The sequence below is a fragment of the Leptinotarsa decemlineata genome, unplaced genomic scaffold (assembly GCF_025532065.1).
Source record: "Leptinotarsa decemlineata unplaced genomic scaffold, Ldec_3_MD MMD2_tig00026328_RagTag_RagTag, whole genome shotgun sequence".
Lineage (NCBI taxonomy): Eukaryota > Metazoa > Arthropoda > Insecta > Coleoptera > Chrysomelidae > Leptinotarsa > Leptinotarsa decemlineata.
In genome coordinates this window covers 37,788,213-37,801,598 of record NW_027412688.1, presented here as the reverse complement: position 1 = coordinate 37,801,598, position 13,386 = coordinate 37,788,213, and the positions used below count along the sequence as shown (strand labels likewise).

Genomic DNA, 13,386 nt, shown 5'->3' with positions numbered 1-13,386 from the left:
CATCAACACCAATTGCACAATATTAATATATTTCTTGTTAAATAAACAAGACAAAACATGGATGAAATTCAAACATGAGCGATACATCTACAACTCTACAACGACTAACTTATGACATATGTCAGAGAAACTAACTAAACCAGTATTGCAACCATACAAATAATTAAAAGGCCAATTTCGATTACACAGAACAATAAATAAGAATAACAATTTTCTCCTTCAGAATATTTCCGATTCGGTTGGTAACAACTTCTATATATGCCATTGGTGTTCTTCTTCTCTCTTGGATGCGTAGCGCAGATTATGTCGTAGACATAATTTGCAAAAATACATTGACCGTACTGACGAAGTAACTTTTTGACAAAAACAATTCGATTTAAAAAATATTTATAACCTCAAAAATTCAACTAATACACAGTTACATTTTCAGTCCTCACATTTTTCTACAAGACAGTGAGTCTTGCAAACTTTTTCGTAATAATAAGAAGAGTTTTTCCTTGTCCGAGTCCTATTCGGGCTGTTAAAATCTACATACGTAATACCAAATTTTGCGCTGAAAAGACAAAAAAATGTACTATATTGAGTGAAAATGTCAGTTAACTCACGTGTATCCAGAAACCCACTCGAAATTATCCATCAAACTCCAAACAGAATAGGCCATAACGTTAACTTCATCCTCATCCATAGCGTCTCGTATATTACTCAAATACTCCTGAAAAGATATTTGATAATAATGAAAGAATTTTCACACTTTTATTTCAATAAGAACGCGTTTCGCGCCAGTAGCTTCCTCAGTTTGAAAGTCGCACTATCTTCTCTGTCAGCAAATCAAAGGGGAGATTTGAAATATCTACAAACAACTACTAAGATTGTTGAAAGACTCGTATTTCACACTCTCCAAAATTAGTTAGTACAGGTACACGTATGGTTTGTGACAAATCTTTGAATAATTTTAAGTTTCATGTTCTGTGATCACAGATCCATCACATTCTCAATGTTTTTTTGTTGACTAGTGTGTGTTTTTGGGCTTTGTCCTTGGACATATACCCAGCTTCAAACTCCAAGACCAATAAATAGTTTATTTATGTAGGTTATAGAAATCATCGTGATCTACTGATCGCAGATCGCAAGAAATTCTCATATCATTCGAGATTAGTCGGTTTCTAACAATTAACAGGTTATGAACTTCAATTCTATGAATACATTAATAACCTTACCTTGATATAACTCTCTCTGACTTTATCATCCAACTGGTCTGTGCTGTCAGCCCATCCATTCTCTGTTATTATTATATTCGGATTGTAATATTCGTCTTTGATCCATTTCAGTAACTTTCGCATTCCCCAGGGAACAAACTGTGCAAGAAGAAAAATGTTGCCAGATTGTTTCACAAATAATATATAAAAAGCTTCAAAAACCGTTTAGTACAGACTCTTTTTCCTACTAAACTGAAGAAAATTCTTCTTCTAGGGGTTCAAAAATAACTGGACTAATTGCTAACTATTGATATTATTGGCGTTCACTGATTTGAGGTTATGTTTATCCCACACAAGGCGTTTACAACTTGCACAGCTCAACGGAAAGATCACAACACAACAAAAAAATATTTTTCGAATGTTTCCTCTACTAAATTAGTCAATTTCTACTAATTTTGGGGTGATAAAAATGAAAATAATAATGAAAAATTTTTATTAGCTCTGGTTTTTGAGATACACAGTACTTAATCTTAAAGAGTAGTTATACTATACGTGAAAAGTGAAAGTACATAAAACAATATTGTTATGTTTCTTTTAGAATATTTCAAGTACAAAATTAATAAAAAAAAACATTATTCTTAGTGTTTTGACAATTAAAAGAAGTTTGTACCACCAAATTTCAATTAAGTCCATCCGATTCATTGTAAGGTCGCTGTCGTTTAGCTTGTCTTTTATAAAACACTTTTGGAGCATCCCTACACACAGACCAGCAGTAGTCTGCAAGCATTGCTTCATTCCAACGGCCCTGATATCTCTGTTCCATTAAGGCAATGTCTTGATGGAATCTTTCTCCATGTTCGTCACTCACAGCTCCACAGTTTTGTGGGAAGAAATTAAGATGAGAGTGAAGAAAATGAATTTTTAAGGACATGTTGCATCTAAATTGGTAGTAAGCTTGAAGAAGCTCTTTAACCAATGCTGTGAAGTTATCATCTCTTTTGTTACCTAAAAACCCATGTACAACCCCCTTAAAGGCTTCCCAGGCTCTTTTTTCATTTCCTGTTAAAATCATGTCAAAAGCAGGATCATTTACGATTTCACGGATTTGAGGCCCAATAAAGATGCCTTCCTTGACTTTAGCATCACTCAACCTGGGAAACTTTGCTCTCAAGTACTTAAAAGCTTGTCCTTCCTGGTCCATGGCCTTCACAAAGTTTTTCATTAGTCCCAACTTAATATGTAATGGGGGAAGGAGAACATCCTTAGGATCTACAAGAGGCTCGTAAACTACATTTTTCTCATTAGGGTTTAGGTCTCGTGTAGGCCAGTTCATTTTTTTATAGTGAGATTTTCTATCCCGACTGTCCCACAGACACAAAAAACAACAGTACTTGGTGAACCCTAATTGCATTCCTAGGAGTATAGCAATGACTTTCAGATCACCACAGATGTGCCACTTGTGTTGTTCATATTTGATTGATTGGAGAAGTGTTTTCATATTTATATACGTTTCCTTCATGTGAACTGCATGACCTATAGGAATAGAGGGTAGCTGATTTCCATTATGCAGAAGTACAGCTTTTAAGCTTAGTTTTGAAGAGTCTATAAACAGTCTCCATTCAGATGGAGTGTGATCCAAATTCAAGCAGTCCATCAAACCATTAACATCAGAACAAACTACGAGGTTTTCTTTTTTCTCAAAAAAAGGAAGCAAATCTTGACGCTGTCTGTACTGAGATATTTTCACATCATGTTTTAGAAGATTCCACTGTTGTAGTCTTGACCCTAACAGCTCAGCCTTTTCCTTAGACAAGCGAAGATCTCTTATAAGGTCACTCAACTCTGCTTGACTGATTCTGTGCGGATCACTAGACCTATCGCTTACCTCAAAATCAGGGTCATAGGATGTAGAAGGATGGGTTGCTCCTTCTAAACAGTCTTCATCACCTTCCTCTAAAATTTCATAGTTTTGGGGTGGAGAAGGGACTGGCAAATTGTCTGAGTGTGGTACAGGCCGAAGAGCAAATGGGAGATTAGGGTAAACCGTTCCTCTTTTCTTCATAGATAAACCTTGCTTAATGGGAGGAGTTAAGCAGAAATAACAGTCGTCTGTATGATTGGTAGGCTCACGCCAAACCATAGGTACTGCAAAAGTCATTGCCCGGTTTTTATTTTTCAGTCACTCTCGCAATATGACGGAACAAGAATTACAACATATATGAGGAGCCCATGATTTATCTTGGTCCCCAACTTTCACACCAAAATAATGTTCATAGGCTGTCTTAACGATAGGTGTCATTTTACGTTTCTGAGCCTTAAATGTTATTTCACCACATTTATAGCAAAAGCTATCGACAGAATTCACACACTTTCGAGGCATTTCAGATCAGCACTTAAATTAATTTAAAAATCAACTTCACACGATAATTTCAATAGCAACCACGTACGTACAATTGACAAACTCACATAGGTTATGTTTACTACTTAAGAACAGCTGATGAGAGGGGTGTTATGTAAACAAACATGTGTACCAACTGTTGGTGATGAAATATTTCATTTGTTGAAAACTCAATATACATATATATAATATAATGATACTATATCTTGAAAACAAGAGCTAATATATAATTTTTATGGTCACTTTCGGTTTTAACACGTGGAAATACATTAAAATCATCTAATTTCAACCCCGAAACAAAAACTTTGTTGTGTTGTGTAATAGGCAAGGTTAGGTTAAATATTTTTGTTTATGATTTCATAAGACAGGTCATGTCTTATAAGTGTTGAATCATTTCATTGATAATGTTGATGATAATGGTAATTGAGGCTAATATATACTAACTTTCAACCATGACGCTGAAGAAGATAACCAATCGTCTCGTTGGTAAGCGAAAACTCCAATATCTTTAGTACTGTTGGGAGAAGATATTTCGGGTTCTTGGATTGCCTTAACCAAAACGGTTGTATAAGAGTTCAACGCAAAGAAGTCATTGGTTCCTTTGATGTAGTTAATCTCCTCCTGAGTCATCTCCGGCAATCGAGACTGGTTGAAACCCTCGAGCTTGCTTCTCATGGCAATTCTAGTTTTCATTATCTCGGGCCAGTCTCCGTAGTAGAGGGGATGTGCAAAAATTCCCCACTGGAAGAAACGGTAACATCAATTTAGTGGAGAGTGAACTCGATCCTTGCGAGTGTAAAATTGGAAAAAGAGGCATTTCACAGCTTAAAGACAAAAGATACAAAACTCCCCAATTCTTCACGGTTGAAACACAAAAGAAATACTACAAAGGAAACTTAATAATCTAAGACGAAACCATCAACAGTTGTTGATCATAAGATGATAGATTTTACTGACAATTGATGAAAAGGAAACTTCGAACTTACCATGAATTGCATTCTAGTTTCAGCTGCGGTGATATCGTCTGTGGTGTTTGAAGCTGGCTCCGCCCATTCACCGTTCAAAACCATCGCCACTCTACCTGATAAAAACAAAATGAAAGGTTAGGAAATGGTAACGCAATTATAGTGACAGTTGTTTTCCCATTTGGAGTGAAGCAAACATTATTACAGTAGGGCTGTTTACATATTATTTATCTGTCTGTTTGAAAATGAGTAGATGAATGGAGGTGAATAAATAGATCTTCGTTATAACATCGAATATGTGAAATCAGAACCAAATTCAAATCAACAAAAAAATTATTTGCAAGGAAAAAGTATTGGAATGATAATTTTTGTAAAAGGTTTACTAAATTTCAACTGACCTTTCTGTTTACTCCTAAACTCTGTATCGTACACATGCCAAATTGCAGCGTGAGCTGTCAAATACCTCAAAGCGCATATATAGGTGTCTATCCCTTCAACAAAAGGCCCAGAAAGCGAACCCATCGAACATATCGGGTAAGGTTCGTTAATTGTAAGCCAGTAAGAGACATCATCACCAAATAGTTCGAAACAAACCCTGGAATAGTTGGCAAACCACTCGGGAAACAAAGGATTCGAAAAGCCGCCTTTATCTTGTAAGGATTGCGGCAAATCATAGTGATAAAGTGTTACTATAGGTTGGATTTGATTGATCTTGAGCTCTCGAATGAGGTTCTTGTAATATTTCACGCCTGCTTCATTGATTTCGTTCGCATAACCTAGAATTTAAAAGCTGGTGAGATGGTGAATGTATTGAAATTATTTCATTTGCGGAATCAACCAGAACATCCGTTCATTAATACACTAGGACAGGGGTCTCCAAACTACGGCCCGCGGGCCAAATCCGGCCCGCCAGTGTCATCAATCCGGCCCGCGACAGACACTGATTTACTGTCATCAATTTGGCCCGCGACAGCCAATGATTACCTAATTGTTGTGACTATTGCTGTGATAAGTTGAAGAAGAAAACACAGAATGATAATTACTCGGTTTTATCTACTTGCAAGGTGAAACTTAACGACAGAAATGATGACAAAGAAAACTTAGCTTGAGTATCTAAGTTTAAGCATATTAATAACTAACAAATAATTTAAATGAATCACAGTAAAACAAAAACACTAATGAGATTTATGTAATTGCGATTTTCCACCGACAATACTTTGTAGTTGTGGATCAATTTTACTTGTACCAATTATCAAAAGAGATTTAAGATGCTCATCGGTTAATTGAGATCTGTGAACATTCTTTGTGTACTTACTTCATCTTGGAAAACGTTTTTTCACACAAGTAAGTAGTACCAAACACAGAAAACAACCCACGAGCAAATTTATGCAAATTATCAAATTGTACCAGTGGAAGACTCTTATAAAATTCCAACAAAGATGAATTTTGATATTTGTTCTTAAGCATATCACTGCACCGTAAATCAATAATTTCCATTTGGACTTCTGGAGCCAGAGTTTCAATGTCAGATTCAAAAGGATTTTGAAAAAGCTTAATTTCATTCGCAATGACATCAAAATCTGAAAAACGAGTATCAAAATTTATCTTCAAAGCACTCAAAGTTTCGGTTGCAAAATTGACGGGAAATTTAGTCTCTGTAGTGTGGCTGAATATTTCACATGTTTCAAAATGTGTGAAACAGTTTTTACATAATTGCGATTGAAATAGTATTATTTTCTGCCTGAAGGATTTGATATTGGTGTATAAATCAGGGAGAAGATGATTTTCTCCTTGCAATCTCAAATGCAATTAGTTCATATGATTTGTCAAATCGACATAGAAGGCTAACTTCCATATCCATTCACTATGTTATAATTCAGCCCAGTGGATCTGATGAAGTCAACAACTGATATGACTGGTTTTAGAACTTCAGATATATCCAAACATTTTCCGCACAAGGACTGTTGATGAATAATACAATGTAAGACTGGTGGTTTTGAACCACCATCATTTTCTACAGCCTTTGACACAAGTGCAACCACGCCTTTATTTTTACCATACATATTTTTGCCTCCATCAGTTGTTATAGATTTCAAATTTCTCCATCGAAGGTTCTTTTTATTAATGGCATTTTCAACTCCCACAAAAATATATGTCCCAGTTGTCGTGCCGTGAATACTATCAATATCAAGAAGTTCTTCATACACTTCATAGCTTTTATCTACTCCGCGAATAAAAATCAACACCTGAGCAGTATCTGACACATCCGTTGACTCATCCATTGCTAGAGAAATCCACTGATGATGTCCATTTTTGTCAGACAGTTGAGATGATATATTTTCTGCGATGTCTTGCACCCTCCGAGCCACGGTGTTTGCTGACAAACTGATACTTTTAAATAAATTTACCTTTTCGGGGCATATTTCTTCGGCTACTGCAATCAAGCATTCTTTTATCATTTCTCCATCGGTGAATGGTTTGCCACGTTTTCCGATTTCAAGAGCCACACGAAAGCTGGCGCGAGTTGCAGATTCTTGTTCAGTATTCGCTTTGGTAAACAAAGATTGCTGCGATTTGAGTCCGCGTTTCAAAGCTTCAAATTTTTCCTTCCGCAAACTTCCTGTATACTTGGAGTAACTTTGAAAATGTTTCGATTCATAGTGTCGTTTAATGTTATAGTCTTTGAGAACAGCTATGGTTTCATTACAAATTAAACATAGCGCCTTATTACTGGACTCAATCACAAAATACTGAAAGTTCCATTTTTCTTAGAACGTTCTGCATTCACTGTCGATTTTTTGCTTCTTTTCCATACTAACAAATCACACATAAAAACAATAAGTCAAATCAAAATACTTTTATTGACGGGTGTTACTTTATTTCACAACAGACAGTTTCGCTTCCTTCGCCTTTCCTACGCAGACTAACTCGCAGTTGCGCCGCTAGCCTTTTTATATGCAATTATTATTGTCATTTCGAGGTAATCGGAATACACTAGCTAGAACCAGAACTTTCTCGAACCAACGCGGTAATTCCAAATATTTAATTACGCCTAATGCCACCTAGCGGGTAGCTGAAAAAGATAGTACATAGTATCACTACTCGCCACTAGATGTCGTTAAGTGTCACAATACACAATAATAATTGAAATGCAAAAAAGCGTAAGTTTGCTTAGGTCACGCACTTTGCGACTATCCTAGTCTAGAAATATAGTTGAGGCCCTTGGAACAAACCGAAAAAATCATTATGGCCCGAAGACTTCAAAGTTTAGAGACCCCTGCACTAGGACATTGAGTAGAGGTTTATAATTCAGATATCCATTTGAAAATACTTGAGAAGAGGAGGAACTTATTATATTTATCAAATAAATGGAAGGACTGTTGTTTCCCTTCAAGGGAACGTTCAAGAAAGGTTTACTTACCAGTCGGCAGTATCCGGGTCCATGCCAGAGAAAACCTATAGTGGTCGACTCCCAATTCTCTGAGAATAGCGACATCTTCCTTGTATTTATGGTACGAGTCGCAAGCAACTGTGGCATCTGATCCATCAATGACTATAGAGGGTTGTTTGTTGAATGTTTTATCACATGTACTTTCGGTTTTTCCATCTAAGTTCCATGCTCCTGAAAGAGATCGGTTTTTGACAGAAGTGACACGTTCTTTTTTTATCGATCAAAGTCACAAATGTTATAATATACGCTGTCTGTTAAAAAAAATAAGGCGAATTTTCATTTTTCTCGATTATTTTATTTTGTCACCTTCAAAGTAGACCCACCTAGATATAATACACTTCTGCCAGCGTTTTTTCCAGTCTAAGAAGCAGTTCGAATATGTAGTGTATGGTATTAAAAAAACTTTATTGTAACAAATTGAAGAATTAACTGTCTTAAATAAATTTATTTCTAACAATATTTCACTATCACAAACTAATTTATATCCAACTAACGCTTAATTTATCTCCACTATTTGAATTCCTTGTTTAACCGCTCGATTCTCTTTCTAAACTCAACTGCTGTCTGGACGAGAAGCCGGCCTTTTATATCGGTAAAGATCCATTGTAGAATTCTGTAGTCTGTTTTAGCAGCGGTTACTGTTAGCACGGTTACTGTCAAATACAGCAAGGACTACAGTTCGAACATTTACAATAAAGTCATGTATTTATTACTTTCCCATTTTTAAATTATTCTTCAGAAAAAATATAAAATAATAAATGAATTTCTACTTTTATTAAATATGAATAAAATTTATTTTCTAAGAGGACATCTTTCAAATTCTGTCCGTTAGACCCCAAGTATCATACCTTTTCGAAATCAGTTATCTAAAACTGACCAAATACAGGGTGTTGCATTTAAAAAATTACCGATGACGTCATCACATTAATATGAATCACCCTGTGTAATGAAATTTCATTGTAAAATGTAGAATATTAAAAATAAAAATCGACGTGTTTCAAGTTTTTGTAAAACGACCTTTGGTTTTGGAAATATTGAATTCATTCCATACTTTGCGGACACACTGTATATTATAATATACATGATCAAAATATTCCCACTAACCTTCGATTTGAAAGGCAGATGTGGATGCTCCGAATAGAAAGTTCTTAGGAAACTTTTTGTTGTTCAATTTTGCATCGTCAGCTGAACTGTAATCGGGAGAAAGACCATTAAATTACTGTACAAAATTTCAAAAACCCTTTTGTAGTCTACTTCAGGTTATTTCTGAACTCACCCAATAGACAGCAACGTTGCACAAAATATAAACCTATAGAAACGAAGCATTATTGTTGAAAAAACTCGGCTCAATGTGATCTAAAGTATCAAATCCTACTACTTATATGTATCTCGAGTGATTGAAAGTTTTAAATAATCACACCTGACAAGATGATTGATATTTGAATTTCATGAAGGTGATCATTGGAAAATTCCATTTGGGTATGTTAGTTGAATTAGAGAAGAGTTGAATCTATAGTATAAAAAAGTTAGTTTTCAAATAGTTTGACTCATTCGAAATATTGTTTAATATTTTCATGTCTTATAAACTGATAGTGATGTAAAACTACCTCAAATTATGATGAATAGAAAATTAAAACTAACTAATACACTTTATGTATGATTTTCACTATAAAGGGTTTTACAAAAACCGCGACACGTGTTTTGCTAAACAATAGCTTTCTCGAGCGCTCGAAAAGCCATAGCCACCCTTTTATTCTTCACTCGTCCTGCTTTCATCCGTTCCACAGCCATGGCAGAACCAGTGCTGCCGCAACGTCAATTCAAAAAGTACCGAAATTTACAAGAAAGTAGTACCCAAAATGTACTGCGCAAGACTAGGCATGGCACATGCGCATAAGTCATTTCAGACCAAATGCCAGTAATGCCAAACGTGTAATAATGTTATCCATTTAAATTCGGAAAATATATGGAGTAAAAAATTTGCTGGAAACTAAGAAATATTCCTTGAGAGAAAGATCATAATCAGAACATTTGATAAAAAGGTATCTTTTTCCTTCTTCAAATTGCTCTTTCACGATTGCAAATGTGTTTTGTTTCAATTAGGTTTCTGTCACAATAGAATGAACAAGTAGCTAGATTCGAGAATTTATTTTTACCTGTCCATATTCCTTTTTATTTTGACAAAACAATAAAAGTAATTTCTCAAGGTGAGGTGTGAGGTTAGAAGTTGAAAATGCTGTTCTGCTGACTGACTGACAGATGACAGAACCACAGTTCACAGGCACAATACAGAACACAGGATTGAACAATGCAGAGTTATGATGATAGCTCACAATTTTGACACAAGTACGGTATTTGCTGATCTGGAACTTGAAACACGGAATTGCATTGTTGCTACACATATTGTTGTTATTTTTTACTGTACTCGATGGGAGTCAACGTGAAAATGTAAAAAATTGGGATTATAGTAAATAGTACCGAATAGTCTACATATTGATCCGGGTAGTATCTTCGTATCAAAATCATACCACCAAACTACTATATATATATATATATATATATATATATATATATATATATATATATATATATATATATATATATATATATATTAAATATAAATCAATAATAAATATAGCATAAACATATAATTTTAAAAAAGGCTAGCAATATCGTAAATCTGCTACAAGAATTCTATACCAAGATTAACAACAAACTTGTCCTTCTTATATATTATTTTTATATACAACTATAATAATGTCCAAAATCATTTTGTAAATATTCTTGACCACTTTGAAAACATTTATATTTCAAATATTGTTTCATTCTGATTTTGAACTGATTAAAATTAAAAGTTCTTAATTTTGACGGAATTTTATTATATAAATTCAAGTTTAAAGAATTCATTTCGGATGTTGTCAAACGAAATTTGTGTATTTTCAATAAGTCGCCAGATCTGGTGTTATATCCATGGTTATGGGAGAGTGTTTCATAATTTTGGTTATTTTCATGTATCTCCAATTTACCATGTTAGCTTCCTGTCGAGGATAGTACCAAGGTAGTTCACATCTTCAGAAGAGTTTAGTTTGCTTTTGAAGATTTCGGGAGGTTTTGAGCCCGATAAACATCTTTTCCTGGTGAAAAGGACCATCTCAGTCTTCTTGGGATTGATCGACAGTGAGTGTTCCTTACACCATGTTTCTATTAATTTCAACATACCGTACATTTCGAAATCACATATCTGATGATTTTTCTCCCATTCAGAATCCAAAATCGAGCGCTCGAGAAAGCTATTGTATAGTGAAACACGTGTCGCGTTTTTTGTAAAACCCCTAGTCTCGATATGGATTTTGATCAAGTATTGGCCAGTTCCATTCAATGAACAGAAAATTAGTTGACAAAATAATTGACAAAATAACGAAGTTATTTATTAATGATATAAAGACATCCTATACATTTTAGGCGAGATTAATATTCAACTGATGGTCCTTCGAGCCGGATATAAAGAAATTCTAGACAAGATTATCAATAAACAAATGGTCCTTCGTTACTAACTCTGCCAAATTTGGCAGTGTTACCCCCATACCCAAAAGCGGCAATAAGAACGATGTAAGAAACTACAGATCCATAACAGTCTTACCAGCTTTGTCGAAGATATTTGAACGGGTAATATATAATCAAGTATACAATCACGTGGATTCAGTGATCATCGACCAACAGCATGGCTTTATTCGTAATAAATCTACCATTACCGCAGTAACTTTGTTACGGATGGAATTAAAAATGTCTATCAAATAGACGTTACATACACTGACTTGGCCAAGGCATTCGACAGAGTTAACCACGAAGTTTTGATCCTGCAATCAAAAGCATTCGGTCTCACAAACAACACACTTGATTTTTTTCAGTGCTATCTATCCAACAGAATACAGTTCAACAACTTATCTTCGTTCGAATTCATCGCTACTTCGGGAGTTCCGCAGGGCTCGATTTTGGGACCTCTCCTCTTCGTGTTATTTGTTATATGCCGATGATCTCAAGCTTTTTAGAAGAATCGAAAGCGAAAAAGAATCTGACATGCTTCAAGATGATCTCAATAATCTATCTACTTACTTTTCAGTATCTGACCTATCTCTCAACGAAGCTAAATGCAAAATAATGAGTATCACACGAAAGAAGTCACCCACTATCAAGGACTATTTATTAATTACACCAATTTAAAGAGAATCAATGAGATGAAAGATCTCGGGATCATTTTTACTGGTGTGTTCAGTTTCTCTCGGCACATTGAATACTTATTATATGAATGTTATAGGAAAATGAGCTTTGTCTTAAGATCTAGTCGTGAATTCAATCACGATACTTGTTTGTTACTCTTAAACACCATTGTTGGTTCTGAGCTGGAATATGGTTGTGGAACGGTGAACGGTGAATTGGATATATTCAATATTACAGAGGGACAACACCTTCAAATGCTCAAATGTGTCTGAATTTTTCTTACGATATCATTTATTGATTTATATTGTTATATTTTATATCGATTTCAACTGTATCAATGGTACTCAATGAATATTATATGTAAGGAACTCAAAAAGTAGCTTCTCAAGTTAAGTCTTGTCCGGTGATATTGAAGTCTCTTAGTTCCTCAACTGAAACAGGTAAAATTAGACTGTTGAAGACGGATACGAGCGAAACTTTTGATCTGATCTAATACCTTCGAATTCTCGAAGTTTCAATTGTAGCAGAAGTCGGAATATGTCAAAAACAAAGAACAGTGAATCAAGACGTCAGCAAGTGGAACTTCAATTTGCCCTTGAAAAGTAGAAGTTGGAACAAGAGCTGCTTCAGAAAAAACAAGAGATGCTTGACGTTGAGTTAGAAAGCAGAAAGAATGCGTTGAATACATTAGCATGGTTAGAAGTTTCGAGTATGGTAAGATAGCTGAGAAGATAGCTGAATCTCCAGAGATTTGGTATCTTCCACATTTTGGTATTATTAACCCAAATAAAGCGAATAAATTCAGAATTGTGTTTCTGGTTTCTTCATAATCAACTGGCATCAGCTTAAATGATTGCTTGATGACAGGAATCTCTTCACAAAACTGAAATAAGTAAAAAGGTGGAAATTATATCAGCAGAAAAGTGTTTTAACCTTTAGACGGTCGCGCGCGGACTGTCACTCCGCAAGTTTAACATTTTTGCGATAGTTTTTTGATAAGCATGTTGGCGGCGCTGCAAGAACAGTAGTCTCTGTAATATAATGTTCTACATACTCCATGGTTGTTGGTGTCCTGTGTCTGTAACTCTGTTGGGTTATGTTCCAAGCTTCGATAGAGGTCAAGAAGGTGAGGTCGATGTGATATATTGAGAAGCAAAT

General features: G+C 35.1%; 1 protein-coding gene across 1 annotated transcript; it reads right to left on the bottom strand.

Moving 5' to 3' along the window:
• Positions 1-370: 370 nt before the first annotated feature.
• Positions 371-9,443, bottom strand: LOC111516712 (myrosinase 1). The gene is made up of 9 exons (XM_074182774.1): positions 9,287-9,443; positions 9,115-9,200; positions 7,981-8,181; positions 4,958-5,335; positions 4,581-4,675; positions 4,039-4,335; positions 1,218-1,355; positions 606-712; positions 371-553 (listed from the first exon to the last, which is right to left on the bottom strand). The coding sequence occupies exons 1-9, from the start codon at positions 9,334-9,336 to the stop codon at positions 427-429; spliced, it is 1,479 nt and encodes a 492-aa protein (XP_074038875.1). The 5' UTR covers positions 9,337-9,443; the 3' UTR covers positions 371-426.
• Between the last annotated feature and the right edge of the window lie 3,943 nt (positions 9,444-13,386).